Genomic DNA, 23,926 nt, shown 5'->3' with positions numbered 1-23,926 from the left:
TTCACTTCAACCTGCATAAATTTCTAGACTTTTAAGAAACAAAATTCTCAATTATTCTGTATTTATTTTATCTGCATTAAATTATTATGCAATGAAAATGATTCCTGAAGATTCCATCAGTGACACAAAGTACCAGTGTGTGCCTGGCATGCATACCGTAGTATAAACTGTGCTTAATCTACACTATCAAAAATAAACTGAATCTACATCCTAAGAACCAATCTAAAATTTCACTTCTTTATGATGGAATTAGGTGTGTTTTAATTCCAGGTAATTGATTAAGTCTAATTACCAAAATAGAAAGTTTCTACTTTGCTGGCAGGCAATGTTATAACTGGGGCACACCACTGGAACATAGCACAGGAATTAAAGAACAGACTCGAATGGTAACTCACCCACATTCTCCTCCTGAACTACACCCCCATGTATCTCTCGCATGCAGAGCTCTCTTTGAAGCTCTGAGAGCTTCATGCGTGGGAAACAAGGGGAATCAAAGCTGCCTTCTACAAATGCACATGGTTTGGAGTCCAGGAGATGCTGAAAAAGACTATTAGTAGTCTCCTTCTGGGAAGCTCATCTGAGTATGAGACCCTCACATTTTGCATTTCTTGTGCCTAGGGTATTTAAATTGGTGGTCTCAATCTTATAGCACCAGAGTTTGTTCTCACACTCAGTTCACATAGATTTTTTTTTTAACCTACTTTGACAAAAAAAAGGGAGGGGGGGCAAAATAGGAAAAGAAGGCAGGGGCGGGGAAGAATAAATCATTATGCAGCTCTCAACCTCCACAGGGAAACAGCAGTACAAACCCACAGATCCAGAATTGTCAAGCAATGCGGCTGTTTGTTTACAAGTCACAGAATCAGTTATGTAACTAGGTAAGTCAAAGAGATCGAGTAAATGTTGGAAGGACAGAGAAGACCAGTACTTTTTGAATTAGTCAAGAGACTTCATGTCTAAAATGGATCCATACAGACTTTCTATTTACCTGTTTTTAGTTGCTTTGTGAATTTTATTTTTTGAGTTAATTGTACCAAAAGTACAGTGTTTCTATGTAGATAATGACCCCTTGTTCTTTATCATTGATTTTGGATACTTGAAAGCACTTTCTCACCATGGGATTTGTTAAAGTGACAGCAAGCATTTATGAGGGAAATTGGAATAGCTTTTTATCTGCTGACCTAGAATTCCTGTCTGATTTAGCAGGAGAGTGTATTATGAGACCAATGGATCAATTCTAATTTCTCTCTACCCCTCACCCTACAACTTCTTTTTTAAATTGGTTATTTGTTTTATTTTAGAAGTTCTGAGACCATATAATGTCTATAAAATGAAGACCTTTAAATTTATTTCTATCTCAATAAATTTGGGGGAAAACTGAAACTGTAAAAATTTCAACTCTAAAGAGAAGTTAGAAAATCAAATGATTTAAATGTCATTATAGTGGACTATTCATTTCATAAAAAAGCTACTCTCAACAAAGCTCTTAAATAAAAAAATTATTTTCCTTTAAATATCTGCATTTACATTCAAAACTTTTTAAAAATATGATTTTTTTCCTTGAAATACTGTAGCCAGAATTTAGTGCTGTGAGTATAATTAATCAACTTCTGAAAGCAGGTTAAACTCTGAGGTTTCAGTCACTAAATTTATGGAACGTTGTTTTCTTTCTCATCTAGCTAACTTGTCCTTCAAACTGAGTCGATTTAGTGTCATATGTTACTCCCTGGGGAAAATCTTAGGGGAATTGTTAGAGAAGAATTATGTTTTTTCATCAGGCAGACCAAAGCTGAATTCAGGCCTTCAGGGGATCTCCTGGGGGTTTCTCTACTAATGGTGCCAGAGCCCCAAGACCAGAAGGGACCTGTACAACTGAGACTGGTACCCAGAGGGCTGCTCAGCTATTGTACCTGCACAACAGACACTGAGAATGGGATTAAGTCCAAGCCAATCTTTCAAGGTGTAGGGGGAATGGCTATTTTGTTTTTGTTTAATTTGAGTTTGGCATAGAGCAGGATATCTGGTGTCTATGTCCTCCTATTTAAGTTAAAGGTAGGGCTGAGTTGATTCACTGTCTAGAGATAAGAGGAGTGCAATCAGCTACTATAAAAGACCTCTGTTTATTGGTAATATTTCAATGAATATATGTTCCCAGCCCAGGAGCATCATTGAGCCTCCATAATCAGGTATTTGATATTTACCAGCTTAGAACAGTGATTGATGTGAGTTTGATAAGGGATCTCCATCCATTTAATTATCAGTGAATGTTAAATAGGAATATGAATCAAAATGAAAATTAAAGATAAATATCTACTTCAAATTGACTTCGTTCAATTGCTATTCAAATTCTTAGGTACTTCTGGACTTTACGGCCCTATCATTCCAATAATCGGCAATTTTTGTGGAGGTAGATTTCATACATATTCATACACTGTATTTATTGTTAGTCATTAAAGATAGTGATAGTATGTAGGGTATCTATAATTTTTTTTATTATCTTTATCTTGTCTTACCTGCTGTCTAAAGGCATCAGAAAATATATTATCATTTAAATGATCATCATAATTATAATCCTTTACCAGCAATGCCTTAATTTAAATAATGAGCTTAACCTTTCAAAGTACTCTTAGGAATATGAGCTAATTTATACATTATTAGAGTTCATTGTTACTTATGTACATTTCTCTGAGATGTGAAATGGCATCTTGTCTTCACAAGGTGAAGATGTGATGGATTTTAAACATTTCAGAAATTAAATGTACTTCACTTCTAAGTGTACATTATGCTTCAGTAGAAAGTTTAAAGGCTTTGACAATATAACACGCATTTTGATTTGGCATAAGAAAATTACTGAGTGAACTAAGTAAATTCTCATGAAGGGATAAAGGTAACTTTTCCCCCTTCCATAAAACTTTATAAAAATGTCTTTTAAAAGTGATTTTAGACTATCTATCTTTCAAAATGACTTTTACCGAATGATTTGAGGATGCTCTTGAGGCCTCTAGGAATGGGATTGAAGTTCTGTTAGAATACCTTAGTTCAATTTTTAAGTTTGGAGAGAGGTGAGAAAAAGAGAGGAAAGGCACGTAGTGCAGAATGGGTTGGGGGGGGGCGGAGCTTTAGGCTTAACCTCATGGAGGCAGCTGTTTGGGGTTGTGGAAAGAGCATGGACTGTCCAGGGATATGAGTTTCAGTCTCTGCTTTGTTATTTAAGTCCACCAAGCCTCAGTTTCCTCATCTGTAATATGAGAATGTGGCTTTGCAGGGGTAGCGTTAGTCTCTCAGTTGTGTCCAATGCTTTGGGACCCCATGGACTGTACCCTGCCAGTCTCCTCTGTCCATAGAATTCTCCAGAGAAGAATACTGGAGTGGGTTCCCATTTTTCTCTCCAGAGGATCTTCCCCACCCAGGGATCGAACTGGGGTCTCCTGCATTGCAGGTGGATTCTTCACCATCTGAGCTATAGGGAAGCCCCAGGCAGGTGCAGGGTAGGTTTTCAATAGCATTATTGCAGGCAGGAGACAGCAACCAGGAAATAACCCCTTGGGTTTCCTTTAAGTGCTAAAATTAAATCACTGTAAAATAGATGAACCAATTCCCTTTCAACAGTGAGGAGTTGAAAACATCCCCGAAGATGGCAGCTATTAAAGTGGGTTTTATAAAAAAAAAAACACAAACTTTCTTCCTTTGGCTTTTATCAACTACAAATGAAAGCTACTCTATTCATAGTCTGAAGCTGAGGAAATAAGCTTTTGTAGCATGCTAATATTTTTCACCTCAGAAAAATAATTGTTCCTAGGGAAGCCAAATGTTCCTACGCTTAATCCTACTGTTTGAAGTATAAAGATTTGTTTTATTTTTTGCTTGAGTTGAAAAACCAAGGACAGTTTTAAAAACTTTAAGCAGTGATCAAGTGCCATATAAATTCTGTGTTATGAATTACCTGAGGACGTTAATGGAGTATATTATAAATAGTAATTAATTTTTACCAACACCCTGTGGTAAAAGCATTATCACCCTTCCTCCCCCTTTAACAGGCAGGGAGACTAAGATTCCATGAGACCAAGCAACTTACCCAGGGGATATGTGGAAAGTTACCCAGCCAGAAAAGGGAACCCAGAAAGTTGGAATCAGAGCCTTATGTGTCTACAACTTAAGAAAAGATTCATTCGTCATATATACAAACATTTCTGCTTCTATTTAGGTTGATAGAATTGAGGGAGAGTAGTTTGGGTGTCCTTCTGAAACTCGCAAAGATGTTAGCTGTTTCTAGGACCTACAATCACAAATCATGTGTTGGTCGTACTAACACTTCCAAGTCTGAGATCTAAATTTACTTAGTAAATTTCAAATTATTCCTACAGACCGTTTTAAAATGGAATTTAATTTAAAAAATAAAGATCAAAAGGAACAAGGAAGATAAAAGATTTTTCTCCTTAAGCAGATAAGGGAATTACATGTCTATTGTGTTTTTACTTTTATTTTGTCTCAACATTGTAATTTGTAAGGTAGTTTGCAGATTATTTTATAATCTCTTCTTCTGTGAGTGTTTATAGGGAACTCAGTAAAGATTTATTGACTGAAATACAGATAGCCCTCTCAGTGATCAACCAGTGACTAGTATAAAAGTGAAGTCAACTCACTCAGTCATGTCTGACTCTTCTGCGACCCTATAGACTGTAACCTGCCGGGCTCCTTTGTCCATGGGATTCTCTAGGCAAGAATACTGGAGTGGGTTACTCCAGGAGATCTTCCCAATCCAGGGATCGAACCTGGGTCTCCTGCATTGCAGGCAAATTCTTTGTCCTCTGAGCCACCAGGGAAGCTCGACTAGAATAGAAGGTTTTATAATTGATAACACAATATATACACAACTGCTTATTCAGACTTTCAGTTAACAAAGCACATTTAGTGGTTTAACCAAGCAATTTGTGATTAGAAGAGTCCTAGGAAGTATCCAAAATTAGCCATTATGGCTTCGACTCAGTTAGCTTTGATTGATAAACACCTCATTCTATTTCTTCTTCAAAAGCTACAGCTCTGAAAACTAGAGTCTGATTTATGACTTTTAAAAAAACAGAAAGAGATTGAATGTGTCATGAGTCAGAAAAACATACATTTGTCCAAATTTTGTTTTAAAAAATATCACTTATCTTAGCCAAGAGTAAATACCAGAGGTTGCTTGGTCATCAGTATTGGTTGGTATTGAAAAATGGAAGTCACCATCACTAGGTATCTTTTTTCCCATAATTAACTGCAAGATTGGTTTATGTAGCACCCATTTAACTCTTTTCTGTCATACTTTTGGAGTTGCTATGTTTAAAATAACACCTAGAAATTGTTGACTATATAGAAAAATAGAATTGAATTTCGTATTATGAGCTGGGATTCAATGTCAAGGTACTTCAGTGTACGTCTGAAAATAAGTCTTGCAAATGTTTTCCACTAGAATATTTATGGATGTAGTAATTTAGGCAGTCATTCCCTAGACTAGATTATGACATGCCAGTAGCTGAAAGATGAGAATTAAAACCTAAAGGGTCCAGTTGCAACTAGAGAGATCCACTTTAAAAAAAAAAACACAATAAAAATATTTTCTAAAAAAAACACAATTTTTTTTAGATTGGTACAAAGTTAAAAAGGTACACACATTTGGAAAATTGTCTTTATGACTTTTTCTGACAGACCACTTTCTTTCCTATTTGTGGGTTAAAATAAATAACTCCTGAGATTTTAATTTTAGTTTCTCAAACAAGGCAAAACCAGTTGAACGGCTTTGTATTATCTCCTGATCCAGGAATTGAGGCCAAGAGTCATGAAAAAATAACTACAAGTTGACTTTTTGTGTTTTGTAGGTTAACACCAGCAAAGAAGGGGGTGAGCTGTTTACATCCTTAAAAATAATTTCAGAAGAAATAGAAGTCTTATTCTCACTATTAATCCTATTATTTCCCACTCTTTTTCTGGCGAAGAGTTTACAAATGTCAGTAAAGGCCTTCTCATGCGGAAATTACTGAGTTTAAATACATGTGAAATGCCATTGCTTCCATAGATAGCTTTATAGGCCACAAGATCAAAGTTGTTAACATATATTTTAAGAGCCTTGGCCCATTGATCTTCTTACAACCACCACATTTTAGAGACCTTTCTAAATCATGAGTTAGGTGAAACAGAGTAAAGAACCTAAGAAAAAAAGTAGGCAAGGTTGTTTCATTGAGCTGTCTCTTTCCCCTCTGGGGCTTATTAACTACTACACAAACAAGCCTGCCTCTTATTTAGGCTTATTTGACATTGGTGCACACTTTTAAGTGAGTGGAGCCAGTCCTCCAGAACTGGCTGTCTCCTCTTGAACAGTTTGTTGTTTGTATTTCAGTTTATTTTTTTTAATGCCAATTTTTCACTTCATGACGTCAGAGTATCTGATATTGATTGAATCAATGGAGGTAGCCTAGGGTGCAAGCATTTCAGAATAGGTGCTGGCACGAGTTGTTGATGTCGGGGCAGAAAAAGACTGTTTAGAAATACTTCCTCGCTTCGCCTCCCTCGCAGGGTTACAGTGGTTTACCAGGCCAAGAATTAGACAAAGAAAGGAATCCATTTTTAAAGGCACATCCTCTAGAGGACAGATGCAGAAGCCACATGTGTTGGCATTTCATCACTGAGAGTCTTATTTGAATATTAACATTTATCTGAACACAGAGGAGGACTGAGCCAAAGAGCCAAACTGTGTTTAATTTGGCCTCATGAAATTCATGTTTGGGAAAAATTTAGGGGTACAGAGTCTTCCGCACATTCACATATAACACCCATTACTGTTAATAGGGATAACCACATTTGCTGAAAAGAAAACATGCCCTTTAGAACTGAGCTTAGACCTTGGGGATGGAAAGCGCTCTCCAGCTAATAGCTGATGGGAGCTGTACCATCTCGAATTTGCTCCCTGATGACCTGACATCATTGAATTTGGAAAAGCAGAGCCAGGTTCATCCAGGGGTAGCAGAGAAGAAAACTGTTTTCAAAAAAAAAAAAAGAAAAAAAAAGAAAGGTGATTATACTCCAGGCTTTTAAATTAAGCCACAGACGTCCCTGACTAATTATATCATGAAAACAAGCTCCAGCTCTAAGTTCCTAAAGAGACTGTGGTGGTGATGGTAGCTTTATTCTTGTTTACTTGTTTCAACCAGTCACATTCAATAAGTTTCTGTTAAAGTAATAAAATTAGGCTCATCTTTAAAAAATTGGATGAAATATTTCAGTTTGGAAACCAAATGGCACTTCATTTTCAAGGATTCATGGTTAGAGGAAACAGGGTAAAAATAATCTTGACCCACAGAAAATCACAAGCATTGGGTTGTATCCCATCCCTAACTTTCTTGACTCCAGATGTGAACAAGAGGCCAGTCAGTCCCTGAAGCAGCACAGTATTAAAAAATAAAACTGTCGCAGGAGCATATTGGGAGGTTCCAAGGAAAGACAAGAAGTAACTAAAAGCATAGTCTTTATCTTTAAAAAGTGTGTAATGAAAAAGTGTATGCAAAGTATAAAAAGTATATATCATTACAAAGCATGTGGATGTTTACATTCACTTTCTGCCTTGACCTTTCCTCCCCTCTTGGAGAGGACAGTGAACTACAGGGTTGGGAGGAGGAAGACTAAGGGTTCTCAGTAGTCTGTCAAATGTGGTGTAAACAGATCTCTAAACAACAAGAGTCCTTCACTAGCTTCAGAACAGGATAAAGATTAAGAAGACAAGCTTGCAAAATAGATATACCCGAGCTTGTCACTTGAAACCTTCTGTATCTGTAAAATGGAGCAATAATGCTAACTTACAGGATGGTTAGGAAATCAAATGAGATGAGATTTATGAAATACCTAGCATCAGTTCTGTTCAGTTCAGTTGCTCAGTCGAGTCCGACTTTTCACAACCCCATGGACTGCAGCACACCAGGCTGTATCCCTGTCCATCCCTATCCATCACCAACTCGCGGAGCCTACTCAAACTCATGTCCATAGAGTCGGTGATGCCATCCAACCATCTCATTCATCCTCTGTCATCCCCTTTTCCTCCCGTCTTCAATCTTTCCCAGCATCAGGGTCTTTTCCAAATGAGTCAGTTCTTCACATCAGATGGCCAAGTTTTGGAGTTTCAGCTTCAGCATCAGTCCTTCCAATGAATATTCAGGACTGATTTCCTTTAGGATTGACTGGTTGGATCTCCTTGCAGTCCAAGAGACTCTCAAGAGTTTTCTCCAACACCGCAGTTCAAAAGCATCAATTCTTCAGCGCTCAGCTTTCTTTATAGTCCAACTCTCACATCCATACATGACTACTGGAAAAACCATAGTTCTGACTAGATAGACCTTTGTTGGCAAAGTAATGTCTCTACTTTTTAATATGTTGTCTATGTTGGTCATAACTTTCCTTCCAAGGAGCAAGCGTCTTTTAATTTGATGGCTGCAATCACCATCTGCAGTGATTTTGGAGCCTGGGAAAAGTAAAATCTCCCTCTGTTTCCATTGTTTCCCCATCTATTTGCCATGAAGTGATGGGACCAGATGCCATGATCTTAGTTTTCTGAATGTTGAGTTTTAATCCAAATTTTTCACTCTCGTTTTTCACTTTGATCAAGAGGCTCTTTAGTTCTTCTTCACTTTCTGCCATAAGGGTGGTGTCATCTGCATATCTGAGGTTATCAATATTTCTGCCAGCAATTGTGATTTCAGCTTGTGCTTCATCTGGCCCAGCATTTCACATGATGTACTCTGCATATAAGTTAAATAAGCAGGGTGACAATTTACAGCCTTGATGTACTCCTTTTCCTATTTGGAACCAGTCTGTTGTTCCATGTCCAGTTCTAACTGTTGCTTCCTGACCTACATACAGATTTCTCAGGAGGTGGGTCAGGTGGTCTGGTATTTCCATCTCTTCAAGAATTTTCCACAGTTTGTTGCAATCCACCCAGTCAAAGGCTGTGATGTAGTCAATAAAGCAGAAATAGATGTTGTTCTGGAACTCTCTTGCTTTTTCGATGATCCAATGGATATTGGCAATTTGATCTCTGGTTCCTCTGCCTTTTCTAAATCCAGCTTGAATATCTGGAAGTTCACAGTTCACGTACTGTTGAAACCTGGCTTGGAGTATTTTGAGCTTTACTTTGCTAGTGTGTGAGATGAATGCAATTGTGTGGTAGTTTGAACATTCTTTGGCATTGCGTTTCTTTGCATGAGGTTCAGTAAACAGCAAGAGTTCACAAGAAAAGTAGAAGAAAACCTTGCATGTGTGTGTACTCAGCTGTGTCCAACTCTTTACATCCTGATGGACTGTGGCCCTCTTGGCTCCTCTGTCCATGGGATTTTCCAGGCAAGAATACTGGAGTGGGTTGCCATTTTCTCCTTCAGGGGATCTTTCCAACCCAGGGATAGAACCCGCACTGTAGGTGGATTCTTTACCACTGTGCCATCTGGGAAGCCCATTATTTGGATGGTGGCTAATATTCATTTAATATCCAGTGTCCTTTGCATGGAATGTTCCTGACTCTCCCTTCTGGTATTTATCTGTGGCTCAAACAGCCACACAGGGAGTGTCAAGTACAACTCTGTAACCTTGGTGACCTTCTTCTTGGGTTTTATCCAGAGATCAACTCAGCACGGTGCCTCTGCTCCAGGGATGAGGTGAAGTTAGGGGTAAGGTAAAGAGGAATCATGCCAGGTCCTGTGGGGATTGCAACTGTGGGCATGCCTTAGCCATGCCAGAGCCACTGCAGACACCTCTTGGCATTGCACCCTTTGGGACTGAGTTGCTTCTGTGTGCCAGGCTGGCCTCATTGGTATCCCAAAGAGAGCACATGACTATTTTCATTGTGTTCTGCTAGACTATGCCATCTAGCAGGATTGGTGGTTTTGGAATGAAATATTTCCCTGGTAGCTCAGATGGTAGAGAATCTGCATGCTATGCAGGAGATCCAAGTTCCATCCCTGGGTCAGGAAAACGCCTTGGAAAAGGAAATGTCTACCCACTCCAGTATTCTTGCCTGGAGAATTCCACGGACAGAGGAGCCTGATGGGGGTCGAAAGGACTCAGACATGATTGAGTGACTAACACTTTCACTTTTCATTGCTTTAGAACAAAGAACAACACATTAGCTAGTTCAGACCACTCAGGATAGGAGAGAAGTCCTGCTGAAAAAAGGGAAATCTCCCAGCAGTGAAATGCCACATGCTGCATTATCGAGGGATGGAGAAAGAAGATAAGTGTAACGTTTCTATCTCCTGCCCACATCAATTGAGGTGATGGAAGATGTGACTGTCCACGAGAATTAAGGCTAAGTGAATGGAAAGAGAGGCCTGGTTCTGGAACGACGGAACCTCAGGCGATGCAGTTGCATCACAGAGAAGAGTTCGATTATTTTTACGCACCTGATTAAGATTTGACTTGGGGGTATCATTGCAAGGTGGTGATCTGGAAAGGAACTGAATGTATGTGAACAAAACTGTACAACTTGGATTGATACAGAAAGAACATTCTTTTATTTGAAAATATTTTGATACCAATTACATAGAAAATCCTCTTTTCACACCTAAAGAAGGAATCAAAAGGAAGTCTAAGGGCTTGTAACCCTGAGCTCTAGTAGTTGGTCCCTTAATTTGTTTCACTCTTTGAAATTATAAGTTAGATCCACAAACGGGTGTCATGGATGAGCTCAAGAAGCTTCAAGGCCATCCAATCTGTCCTGCCACTAGTACCACCTAGTGGCGGCCAAGAAGATGTGTAAGCATCTTTCTAAAAATTGCTGTAAAAAAGCGACAAAAACCTATGTCCACAGACCTCATGGTTAAAAACAAGTTGAAAATGTGTAAGAATTCAGAATAAATTGTCGCGGGTTCTTCTGCTCCCTCTCCCAACTCCACTGCTGATCCTTATCAGTAGTAACTTTCCTTTACTATGTATTTGCTCCAACTCTGACCTCTCTCTTTCTCTTTGTTTCTCTCTCTGTCTCCTTGTTTCTCTCTCTCTCCTTGTTTCTCTCTCTCTCCCAATCCATCTACCTGCCCTTAGTTTTTAAAAACAGAAATGAAATCAAACTAAATATTATGGGGTGATTTTACCACTTACCAGATATCTTTTTATTGAGTAAGTTGATTTACAATGCTGTGTCAATTTCTGCTGTACAGCAAAGTGATTCAGTCATGTATGTACATACATTCTTTTCAAACATTCTTTTCCTAATGGATGTTTAGGAAAACATCCATTAGCGTTAGCTCAGGATATTGAATGTAGTTTCCTGTGCTATACAGTAGAACCTTGTTGTTTTGACTTAACAGATACCTTTAAACTTATTCCATAGCACAGCAGACTGTCACCAAAGGGCCCAGACATGACAATTTGCTCACAAGTTCCAGTGTTAGGCTGGCTGAAAGAATTATGTGGGCATTGAAACTGCCTTCCCTCGGAAGAGGTTCTAGACCTTAACTGGCCATTTTCACATCTCTTCTGCCGAATCTATATGGACCTCATTTCCTTAGAGGAAGAGTTACAGCCCCTCTGCCTCTCCACTGTGTGGTCTAAGCTCTCTCTGTATTCTCACAGACCCTTAACTCCTCCTTCAGAGACCTCTCTGCTCCCACATGCTATTGTCTCAGTTTGGCCTCCTCATCTCTCCCATTGTGGATGCTTCTCTGCTACTCTTCCTGCACCAAACAGGGAGCTCACGCTATACCACACATACCATCCTGTTACATTATGCTTCAAATATTCCCCCAGCTCCCAGTTTCTTTAGGGGAAAGCCAAAGCTGCTCAGCGTCTATGCAAAGCTCCTCGTGGTCAGGTCTAGGCCTCTTTCCTCCTCCACTATCCCCTGTGTGCCAGCCGCCCAGAACCCCTTCTTAAAGAGTGGATCATATGCCTTCAGCTGCCCATACCCTGCCACACCCTCTCTATGCCTCAAATGTGCTTCCTCTCATCCTCCGGAAGGGCTTCTTCTCACTGGTCAAGATGCAGCTCAAATACTATCTAAGAAGCTGCCTTCCAACTCTCGCAGGCGCCTCCTCTCTCCTTTCGTGTGTTTTATATCACTTTCTAGCACAGCATTTACCACATTTAATTGTAATTACCTGGCAAGGAGCAGCGCGAACATCTATTGTAGTGCTCTTTTCATTTCCTGTCCTACAGAGTAGCTGGCATGTGAATGTTTGTTGAAAGAATAATTGCACATTAAAGAGAAGGACTACCATCAAAAGACCTTAGGGCAATGGTTTCTAAACTTTGAGATAAGGATCATAAAGGTGTTTTTTTAAAGCTGAAGTATAGTTGACTTACAATGTTGTTTAATTTCTGTACACTTTGCTATACAGCAAGGTGATTCATTGATTTTTTTTATATATATACATACACATTCTTTTTAAAATATTCTTTTCCATTATGGTTTATCATAGGATACTGAATATAGTCCTCTGTACCATGTGGTAGGACCTTGTTGTTTATCCATTCTATAACCAAAAGCTTACATCTGCTAACCTCAATCTCCCACTCCATCCTGCCCCAACCCCCTCCTTCTTGGTAAACAGCATGCAGATACTTTGGGTCTCCTCCCAGAGAGTCCACCTAGTTTGGCAGGTGTGAAAATGTAGAGCTCAGGAATGTACATTTTAACAAGCATCTGAAATCGTTCCGACGACCTATGAGCGGCCAACCCCTAGAATGCAAAGTAAATAATCTGAAAAAAAGAAAAAGCAAAGAATCTTTGTTCCTGGAGATGGCATACATTGGAGAATGTGCTTATGCCCATAGGGTTCCCTTGATGCCGTGGTTGTTGGTACTCCTGAGAATAAAGGGATATCAGTATAAGCTGGAGAAAGCCACAGTGCAGTGAATTCCCTGAAGGCTCTCAAGAAGCATCAGGCTCTATGCACAAGGGCTGGACTGTTTCTCTTTCAGAACAATTGTCATCAACTCCCATCTGTTTGTTTTGTTCCAAGAGTCACTATTTAGCCAGACCCAAGCTGTTTTCATTAATATGTTGCATTTGTGAAAAGCTTCCCTTTGGATGTTCTCCAAGCATTTTAGAGGCTTTCAGCCTGTCTTCCCTTATTCCCTCAGGGAGGAACAAGTACAAGTTCACGCCAACTCATTGGAGAGGTATTGCTCAAGAGCAACTCCTGGGGCACCAGATGCAGGCGGGAGGGAGAGAGTGGGAGAACTCCCAGCCCCCTCCCTCTGTTCTATCTCCTTTCCCCACCCACCTTGCCAAATGCTCCCTAGTGTCTTCAGCAGGTGGCTCCCACCCCTGCCTTCAAGTCTGTTCAGGCAATTTCCCTCCTGAGATAAATGAGCTCTGAAAAGATTCCCAGGTTCTAGACGATGCGGAACTGCCAAGGACCACCTTGGCCAAAGCAAAAAGCCAAGACTGCAAACCCCTTGCAGAGACAAGACGTGGACATGAGTTAGGCTCCTATGTGGAGGCGGGTCTTCCAGCAGCAGATGTTCAGTGTGGGCAGAGCTCCAGGTCTCCCAGAGTCCGTTCCCTCAACCTCGGCCACGTGGATCTGCCTAGACTAACCTTGACTTCTCATTCCTGTGACTTTCCTTCCGGTGAACCTCTTCTCAGCTCTACAGACTCTGATTTCCTCAGATCCACTGAAGCTAACCCAGTTGAACTAACCCAGTTTCTGATTTAGGTACTTCTCTGACCCACATTTGCTAGATTCTGCCTTCTCAGGGATGGCCTCCTTGGCTTGCTGGATCTTTAGCCTCAGGATGCCAGCCTCGATGAAGACACACAGACGATCAGTAGCTCATCTGTGAAAAACATTGAACTCTTCTCTGATGGTTTATGAGAAACATTTTACTTGTCAGTTTTCCAGAAGGATATATATAAATGAAGGAAAGAGGAGAGGACTGTCCTGGTAGTCACCCATTGGAAGTCTGTTCAGTGGACTGCCCCTCTGGAATTTTATTCCCTGATGCTTTGTAGAGACAGTTTGACCGTGACAGCTTGATTTCTAATCTCCTGGGTCTTTTTGTATCAGTGTGTTCAGGTTTTTGAAAAGTAAACATACAGTAAAACTAATGTGTTTTAGTAAAACTAATATGTTTTAGTAAAACTAATATGTTTTAGTAAAACTAATCTGTTTATGTGTGTGTGCATGTGTCTTGCATACAGTTCTATGAGTTTTAACACCTTTATAGACTCATGCAAATGTCACCACTAACAAGATACAGAACAATTCCATCACCCAAGAAACTCCCTTTGAATATCCAATGTTTATTTTAAGGCCTTAATCACATTAAAAAAACAAACAAACCAGGAAGTGGTTAATAAGCTCCATAGAAAAGCTAAAGAAGATAACCTGTGTGCAATATTTGAAGGGAATTGTCATCCCTTCATCCAAGGTTAGATTACTTCTATAGGATGAGGACAAATTCTCACGACCTCAAATTCTAAGTGGGTTCTTAGGCTGTCTTCCCAGGCAACTTGGCTCAGTTATTCCCTCCTACTCAGACGAGCAAGAGCTACTTAGCTCAGGAAAAGCATTCTTGTAATGGGAACTTGATGATTTAAAGTTACACCCATCATACCTGTTCTTCTGAGCATAACTCACGTGACTCTGAAATCATTAGGCTAGAGTCATGAGACTTCTGAAAATGAACTGTCAGTGTGATCATATTTATTCACTTTCAAGGTGTAATCATCCAGATTTGGGGGGATATCCAGCACACTTATATACCGATACACTCTTACTCCATGACAAAATACAAGCATAAAGAATAAACTGTCAGGAAATCAAGATTCCAACCAGGCTTTGAGCTTAAGAAAAAAATTTTGGTATTATGGAATCTCTCTCTCTCTCTGTATGTATGTATATATATGCGTATCTATATATAGATAGATATATAGATATATATATGTTTTTTGGTAAGAGAAAGTGACTGATAAAGCCAAAGGAAAAAATCCAGCTATTTCAGCTTTGAGAAATTCACAATGCTCCTATACAATTTTTCTGAACATTCAAACAATATTCTTGTCAAGTAATTTTAACATTTTAAATTCTTCTTCAAGCAAGGAGTGAGGTTGCCACTAACACAGCATCTTCAATAGAAAGAGAGAGTAGCTGGCCAGGGCTCTGCAGATGTTGTAGCCAAGGAAAGCCTGGACTATGTTGTGATAATAAACAACCACCTAATCTCAGTAGGGTTTTGCAATAGTTTCTCATTCTTCCCCCTCCAAAAAGAAGGATTGATACAGCATAGAAAGATGCATGGATGGATGGATAGAATGGATAGATAAGTGATAAAGTAATCCTAGCAAAATGTTAATTACAAAGTCCAGGTGATGGGTATGTGGATTTTTGCTGTCTTTGCTGTCCAGGTCTTTCCATCTTCTGTTTCAACTTTTTCACAATAAAAGTTTAGGGAGAACAGTTTATTTCTCATTTATGCTCCACATCCAATAAAGGTTGGCTAGGGCTCTGCTCCGTGTCTTCTCACATCAGGATGCAGGATGATGGACCATCTTGAAAGTGGCCAGTTGCCATGGCGAAGGAAAGAGAGCTCTGCTGGGTATTGTGCAGACAGTTGGCTATTTCAGCCTGGAGGTGATTCATGTAATTTCTGCTCACAACTCATTGACCCGAGCTCCTCTCACATGGCCCTACACCCGTCATGAGAGTGCAATCCTGTCATGTGCCTACATAGCAAAGAGTTATAAACACTTGGTGGGCAGCACAAAATGACGATCCTGACATAAATAGACTCTTTCCAAGAACCACGCACCTTAATCCTGTCATCATTAATGATACTAACACGAAAAGACATTCACTTTAAGAAATGTCGGACAGAAAACTCAGATGCTTTTCCTTTCTCATCCACTTGCCTCCTTTCAGTCTCCTTTAAAGGGAGCAGAACTAATCTGTTAAAGGCTAATAAATCCCAAACTTCTTGCCTTTTTTTTTTTTTTCAGCCAGTCAGCCAGCCAGCTAGCTCTTTCTAGAATCTCATTGCTTCTTTATTGAGTCAGCTCATTTTCACCGAGTTAGTCAAATACATGGAAGTCATCCAGGGAACTTCAGAAAAGCAGGAGTTAGATGGGAGCTGGTGACAGTTTTAAAAAATGGGGTCATCAAAGAAAACATTTGAATAAACACGATTTCAGAAGAATTCTGGACTCAACATTTTAGAGGAGTCAGGAAAGACTTCATTGCTGAGATGACATTTAAGTTGGCACTCAAAGGCATCTGCTAGGTAGAAAATGGAGCAGGGAATTCCAAGCAGAGGGTACAGGCTGTGTGGTGCCAAGGAAACTGAACCAGCTCTGACTATCTGAAGGAGAATCAGAGGTCCACATGGCCAGAGGCTTGAGTGCCTGTCAGGATTACTGTTCTAGCACAAGACTGGGGCAAAAAATATTGTCCTATTTTTCACTTGTCAGTAAATAAAATACCATACTTTTATTTCATATTAATACCAAATAAATACCATACTTGCTAAGAAAATATGGAATTAGTCTTATCTTATGCTCTAACAGTAGTTCCTATGACTTCCAAGAGTAAAGTTTCTCTCCAAGTAATCTGTTTGTAGAGAGCTATAGGTTTCTAACTAAATACAGAGTTCCTAGGAATGGAATACTTCTATTTATTGACAATAATTTAGAGTCATCTATATAGATTTCATCAGTTTTTGAGGGAAAGGCATTGACCTAGTAGACTGCAAGTAAAGGAAGGCAAAACCACCAGTTAAAAAAAATAAACACGGCAGGAATGTGGGGACATGATGAAGTCATTTTAAATATAATGTATCAGGAGGAAGGTGTTTTGCATGTGACAAATTATTTAATCCTAACACACTTCGAGAAGTGGATAGTAATGTCACCATTTTGCAAATGAGAAAACTGAGGAACAAATAGTTTCTTATAAAATCATCTGTTTAAACTTGAGCATTATTTTTCAACATCTGAGACATTGTTTTTTTCCTATAAAACCGAGATTTGACATGTGCTGCCTACCTCATAGTGCTGTTGGGAGGATTAAAAGAAATAACAAACAGAACGTTTGACATCAATCTTGACCTTTCCCTGGTTTTAAGTTTTCTGATTCTGTCCTGATGTTTACATATTATTAAGAACTGGCTCTTTGTAAAAGAGACTCTATGAAGCCTGTTGGTGGAGAAAGTCTTTCCCTAATATATCTGAAAATATACTGATTCAAACTATTTGTTTTTAAATAATTAAAAATATGGTCTTTACATGCCTTCTCCTCCTTTTCCTTCTTCTACGTCTCCTTTTCCTCCTCTCCTCCTTTCCCCCATCTCTCTCTTCTCCTTCTTCTTCTTGCTCCTCTTCCCCTTCTCTTTCTTCTTCTCCTTCTTCTTTCTCTCCTTCTCCTTCTTCATGTTTCATGTAAAATCAAAGCACAAACTTTGACCATTACCCATGCATGGAGTATCTTTTTAAACACTTTCAGTTTTTCTCTTTGCATTTTATTTTTTTTTCTCTTTGCATTTTAATGGTTTTAGTTGAAAATGTATTTTTTTCCCCTGTCTTTTAAAATAACATCTCATGGACAGAGGAGTCTTGCAGGCTACAGTCCATGGGTCGCAAAGAGTTGAACATGACTGGGCCCAAACACACCAAGTAATAATGTTATGTGTCCATCACAGTTAATTTTATATACATTAACTTACTTAATCTTCACAACAACTCTTTCTTTAAGGTAAATACTGTTATTATCTCCATTTTCCAACTGAGAATATGGAAGCAAAGAGATAATAAGTGACTTGCCTAAGATCACACAGTTAATAAGAGGCTGAGTCAGGTTGTGAATTGAGGCATCTTAGCTCCAGACTGAACTCTTAAAACACTGGGTCATGATGTAACATTTCTGAAGATAATGGATCACCTTCCTCAATAAATCAGAGTTATGATTATGTATATCAATTTTTATTGATATCCACAGAAACTATGCAGAAGGCAATGGCACCCCACTCCATTACTCTTGCCTGGAAAATCCCATGGATGGAGGAGCCTGGTAGGCTGCAGTCCATGGGGTTGCCAAGAGTCAGACATGACTGAGCGACTTCACTTTCACTTTTCACTTGCATACATTGGAGAAGGAAATGGCAGCCCACTCCAGTGTTCTTGCCTGGAGAATCCCAGGGACAGGGGAGCCTGGTGGGCTGCCGTTTATGGGGTCACACAGAGTCGGACACGACTGAAGTGACTTAGCAGCAGCAGTAGCACAGAAACTATTGTTTAATTCAGAATTATGTCCCTATCTGTTATGCTTTTTGACTTACCTTCTGTCAATATTTTTTCTCTTTGTCCTCTCTCTGTGAAAAAATTATTTTCAGCATATTCACCTACAAATTGCCATCTTTCCTCTAATTATTCTGCTCCCAATTTTCCAAGAGCCAGAGACCAGGTCACCCTATAAGTTAGAACTGTCTTTAAAATATGAGTCATGAGGTCTTGAGAGAAGACCTAAGCCTTTAGTGATTGGACTTTGTGACATCTGTGATGGAAATCTTCACTTTTGGGCATGTTTTCCATTCTCGACTGGGATTCTGGATGGTTTAGATGGCTGGATAAGTGGCTTCTCAATAAGCGAGGTGTCACAAAATAGAAATTCAAGACATTTCTACTCTTCCACCTGTTCCAAAGTGTTTCAGACATCATAGTAATTAGAAGGATGGCCTAGTTCCTCAAGCTTCTGGGTAGCCATCCGATGCTTAGAAGTAGAGAGACATGGCTACAACTTGTATAAAAATAGCCCTTCCAGATGGTCTAGGGGCAAAGTTACAACTCAGCAGCTTGATATAGCTGAGCACTTGAATTTAGGAGTAGGAGGCGAGCTATGCCGAGAAGTAGCCAGAGAGACTGGGCTTGAGTCCAATCATAAGTATAACAGGAGATGCCAGGAGAGATCACTTAACGTGGCAGATTAGCTGTTAAGATTTCCTGTTTACTTCATCTTCATCCCCTCCTCACCTCCCTTGATTCAACCTTACCTCCTAGCCTCAAGGGAAACAAACACACACACACACACACACACACACACTTTAAAAAAATAAGGGGTACAAAGTAGAGGTATAAACCATGAATCTTAATGTGTGTTAGAATTCCACCAGCCAACTTATTTTAGCCACAAGCAGAATAATGGTGAGCACTGAAACCCACACAGCATGTCTCTAGGACTCGGACCATCCAGCTTCCGGGTAGGAGTTCATCTTCTCTTTGGTGGGAGGGTGTGTCCAGTGATATGCGCCATATTTCCCCCAGCCCTACCTTAAGTCATTTCAAACTCAAAAATGGAAGCCTCTAGTTTAAAAAAAAAAACAAAAACATGGAAAATGACCAAAGTCGAGATACTGTTTCTACCTCTCAAAACAAATACTAAGGCTCTGATGAATGAGTCACTAGCTTGTTTCCCGAATGAGAATACTGACTCAGCAAATGTTTCAACAGGCTAAGATATGTGGTTTTCACATTTACTCCACCTTCTAATAACTCTGCATTTCCCCTGGATATTCTGGAAGAAAACTTAAGCCTCTGCCTGTAGTAAATCTATTACTTTAAATATCTCAATGTTTGAAGTCAAGTGTTAACTTTTAAAATACAGTAATTAGGAATGGATTAATGCTAACACGTAGCAGCAGTTGTAATAGACACTACCATTTTTGAAAAACAAGCGAATTGAGACGCATACTCTTCTCTTTTAATACCACTCATGATTAGCCCAAACCCAAGGCATTGCTGTGCCCTGCTGGCAGTCCAGCCTCATTGCAGGTAAGTAACATACAGGTGCAGAGGTTCTGGGGCCAGTCTTCCAAATTAATTTCTACAACAGTCCCAGGTTTCCCTGATAGCTCAGTTGGTAAAAAATCTACCTGCAATGCAGGAGACCCTGGTTCAGTCCCTGGGTTGGGAAGATCCCCTGGAGAAGGCATAGGCTACCCACTCCAGTATTCTTGGGCTTCCCTTGTGGCTCAGCTGGTAAAGAATCTGCCTGCAATGTAAGAGACCTGGGTTCAGTCACTGGGTTGGGAAGATCCCCTGAAGAAGGGAAAGGCTCCCCACTCCAGTATTCTGGCCTGGAGAATTCCATGGACTGCATAGAGCTGGACACGACTGAGTGACTTTCACTTTCACTTTTCATTCTTATATGGAAGGTTCACAGGCAGCAAGAAACAAACCCCCAACTAACTTTTTCCAACCCAGTAAGATTTGTGCTTCCCAAGTGAACATTACAATATTGTTACCAAGTGGTAAGTTACTTTTCTTTTCTCCCTCATCTATGTGCAAATATATTTATATATATTTAAGAATATTTTTGGCCACACTGCATGGCATGTGGGATCCTAGTTCCTCGACCAGGGATCAAACCCAAGCCCTCCTGCATGAGAAGCACAGAGTCTTAACCACTGGACAGTCAGGGAAGTTCCATTAAGTCACTTTTCAAGAGAATGGTTCTTTGCTTTTTGGAGATTTATCCTCAACCCACATGGAGTACTGGCTTTGTGCCAGATGTCTTGCAATGTCTGGGAGCAGGCAAGGAGGCCTCTCTACCTTGATAGACATGCACAGTTACAGAGCCACATCCTCAAACAGCTCAGCTACATGGCTGGCTGATGGAGGACTGGTCACCCTGGAAGAAGGAATGGAGAGAGGGGGAGGGACATTTTTTGATTGTTCGCCAAGAACTCAAGCCTGCATTTGCTTTGTTGGAGCCAGGTGGAGTATTCCCTGTGTAATGGTCAGAATTGATCTACGGGTAAGTGTGCTAATTCTACTCCAGGTATATCCCCTGGCCTTGCAACATAGGTGGAGATCTTGTAACAGAGAAAAATAAACTTGATTCCATATTGGATCTGTTCCTTTAGCTCTAATCTTTGTGTTCTGGTGCCTGTGCTTTGTCATGCTGGCTCTGTACCTTTTGTAAAAGAATGTGGCCTATAGTCTGAAATACACAGGACAGCCCATTCTCAAGGCTCTGATCTTTAAAAGTGTACTACTTTTCTAATCAGAAAGAGATTAAAAGGTTGCAGAAGATAGAGAATAACATTTGTCTCATCGGAGGTTTCCAGGAACATCATGACCTGACCTATGCAGACAGCTGCAAGAAAAACGACTCTGACATCAAAATTAAGAATTTTGCAACAATCAGCCATGTTTCCTCCCTTTTTAGTATTCTGAAGGATGCCTGAATTCAACTCAGGTAAGATGGTTCTTTGGGACACTAGTCCACCATCTTCTTGGGTTGCTGGCTTTCCAAATAAAGTTTTTTTCTTTGACCCGACACATTGTCTCTTGATTTATTGACCTGTCATGCAGTTACCCGGAGAAGGCAATGGCACCCCACTCCAGTACTCTCGCCTGGAAAATCCCATGGACGGAGGAGCCTGGAAGGCTACAGTCCGTGGGGTCATTGAGGGTCGGACGCTACTGAGGGCCTTCACTTTCACTTTTCACTTTCATGCATTGGAGAAGGAAATGGCAACCCACTCCAGTGTTCTTGCCTGGAGAATCCCAGGGACAGGGGAGCCTGGTGGGCTGCCGTCTCTGGGGTCACACAGAGTCGGACACGACTGAAGCGACGTAGCAGCAGCAGCACCACACAGTTACCAGTACCAATTTGGACTCAGGAACAGTCTTAGTAGAGCTGACCTGAAGCAGAGGTCTACCTGCTGAACAGATATTGCCCAAACTAAGAAGGTAAGTCAAGGATGATTTTCAATATCTTTATTAAGAAATATCAAAAGTTGATTACATTTCCATACACAGTTTTACAAAGTTCAAGTGAAGGGGAATGTAGGGAGGCCATCAGTATGCCTGTTTGGACACCACAATCACTTACCAAAAAGGTAACCTTGTCACTTTCGGTCACCTTAACAGTGGTCCACACAAGGCTCTTTCCCACTTCCACTAGGCCACAGCACAATACATTACTTGAATTTTACTCAGTTATAAATTCTCTTCTGTCATTATCCTTCCCTGAAAAAGCCAAGCTGTTTATAGAAAGCACAACAGTTGAGTCCCATTGACTGCTGTTTGCATCACATTTTCACAAAGCCTGCTTTGAGAGTTGGGAAACATTGCAAGCTACATGTTACCATAGCACACTTGGGATGGAACCCACGCACATTGTTATTTTTTATTTAACATTTAACAAAAAAAGAGGGAAGCACTCAACTTGGAAACAAAACAGCACAGTCATCAGTGGAGAAGTTAAGTGCGGGACAGGGCCTGCAGATTCTACGATGCTCCTCCAAGAGGTCACCAGGGTGACCAAGAACAATTGGAGGCAGGGATACCAATACAGAATACAGAAAGAGAGCCTCTTGGGCAGGGAACATCACAATCTTTTGTGTCAGGGATATTGAATCAGAGGGGAATTACACTTTCAAAAATAATCAGGGCTAATGGGTCCTTGGCACCCGACAGGACACAGCAATGGTGTGGTGTGCCTCGGGGAAGGCTTGTGCCGGGTCAGCTAAAACTGGGTCTCTGAAGAGACTGTCCAGCAGCATCAAGAAGCGCTGTCTTCAGAGGAAGGACTCCTTATTCACCCACATGAGACTGCGGGTCTCATTGGGCTTGCATTCGTACTCAATGACGGAGAAGGGGCTTCCCCACTGGCAGTGATCTCGCTTGTGGTAATTGTAGAACTTGACCTGCCACATCGTCTCGAAGGTCCCAATGTCAGTGAACTGAGGGAAGAGAAACACACCCCGTCAAAAACTCATTCTGCCACCAGCAATAGACAAGAGCTGGTGTTCGTGGAAGAGGTGTAACAGGGAAGAACAGATCTGACTCCATATTAGAGCTGTTTCTTTTACTTTAACCTTCACATTCTATTGTTTTTGCTTTGAGGTAAGAATGTTACCTGAAATACACAGGAGAGCCCATTTTCAAGGTTCTGACTTTTAAGAGTACATTTTTCTATTCATATAGAGGTAAAATGTTGCAGAACAGAGAAGAACATTCATCTTGTTGGAGGTTTACGGTAACATTGTGACCTGACCGGTGTGGACTGCTGCAAGAATAAAGGATTCCTGCACTAAGTAAGAGGTTTGCAATGATTAACTCTCCTCCCTACACTCTGCCCCTCACGTTTTAGAAACCAGTATAATGATTCCGGGCTCCTGTGATAAAAGCTTAGGCCTTTTCCTCTAACAACCGATCTTCCTTTGTTACAAGAAAGATTTTCCTGAAAAGCTATCTGTAAGTCATTTATTTCTCTATAAAATCATATTCCCATTACACTTATTGCATTTGCTATGATATTGCCTTTAATAAAAATAACTCCCCAAATGTATATGTTTCCCAAATTTAAGTTCTGGAAACGACTCAGAATTTCAGAATTTCAGAGCTTGCCACAGAAGGGAGATTGGGAAGAGAAGAGAGGGAATGGTGTTTAATGATTGTTTTTGGTTTCTGTTTCAAAAAACAGTTGTACCAAATAACGTGTGTACATCAGGACTAAACATAAGATACAACTGCCCTCCCATCATTAATTTCAACTCTAGGAATACCTATCTTATCGAAAGCATTTGCTTGCTAAAGATGCTAACTTTCAAGTACTATTGAGTGTTTATAAGCCATACCCATGCCTCAGGTTTTGATTATACATTATCCAAAGCCATAGTTGAGTACCTACTGTGTGCCTTGCACATAGAAATATTTGTATAAGGAATGCTCCTTGCTCTCAAGAAATTTGCCTTCTTCTTCCAGAAGACAGGCCCTGAAAACACTGCACAGAATTCTCCAGAGTCATGAGCACACAATTCTCATGTAGCTCAGAAGAGGGTACAGAATACCCTAGAGGCCACTGGGCAGGGGCTCAAGTGGCCTGTGGGGTAGCCTGACCCTGCCACCATCTCCTGGAGCTATTTAGGGGACCTGGCATTAAGTAGTATGATGCCTGCTGTTATTTTCTCC

General features: G+C 40.3%; 1 protein-coding gene and 1 long non-coding RNA gene across 2 annotated transcripts in view; one reads left to right on the top strand and one right to left on the bottom strand.

The window, feature by feature from the left end:
• The first annotated feature begins 766 nt into the window (after positions 1 to 766).
• Positions 767 to 23,926, top strand: part of LOC132659388 (uncharacterized) — a 38,223-nt gene continuing 15,063 nt past the window's right edge. The window contains exon 1 of the long non-coding RNA XR_009599808.1: positions 767 to 23,049. This is a non-coding gene — a long non-coding RNA (uncharacterized LOC132659388). The remainder of the gene's footprint in view (positions 23,050 to 23,926) is intronic.
• Positions 21,713 to 23,926, bottom strand: part of CNRIP1 (cannabinoid receptor interacting protein 1) — a 23,765-nt gene continuing 21,551 nt past the window's right edge. The window contains exon 3 of the mRNA XM_004005824.6: positions 21,713 to 22,695. Within this exon, the coding sequence (XP_004005873.1) occupies positions 22,531 to 22,695 (165 nt within the window). The 3' untranslated portion in view covers positions 21,713 to 22,530. The remainder of the gene's footprint in view (positions 22,696 to 23,926) is intronic.

Source organism: Ovis aries, chromosome 3, assembly GCF_016772045.2.
Source record: "Ovis aries strain OAR_USU_Benz2616 breed Rambouillet chromosome 3, ARS-UI_Ramb_v3.0, whole genome shotgun sequence".
NCBI classification, from domain to species: domain Eukaryota; kingdom Metazoa; phylum Chordata; class Mammalia; order Artiodactyla; family Bovidae; genus Ovis; species Ovis aries.
The sequence above is the reverse complement of the archived record's forward strand: the minus strand, read 5'-3'. Positions and strand labels throughout refer to the sequence as shown.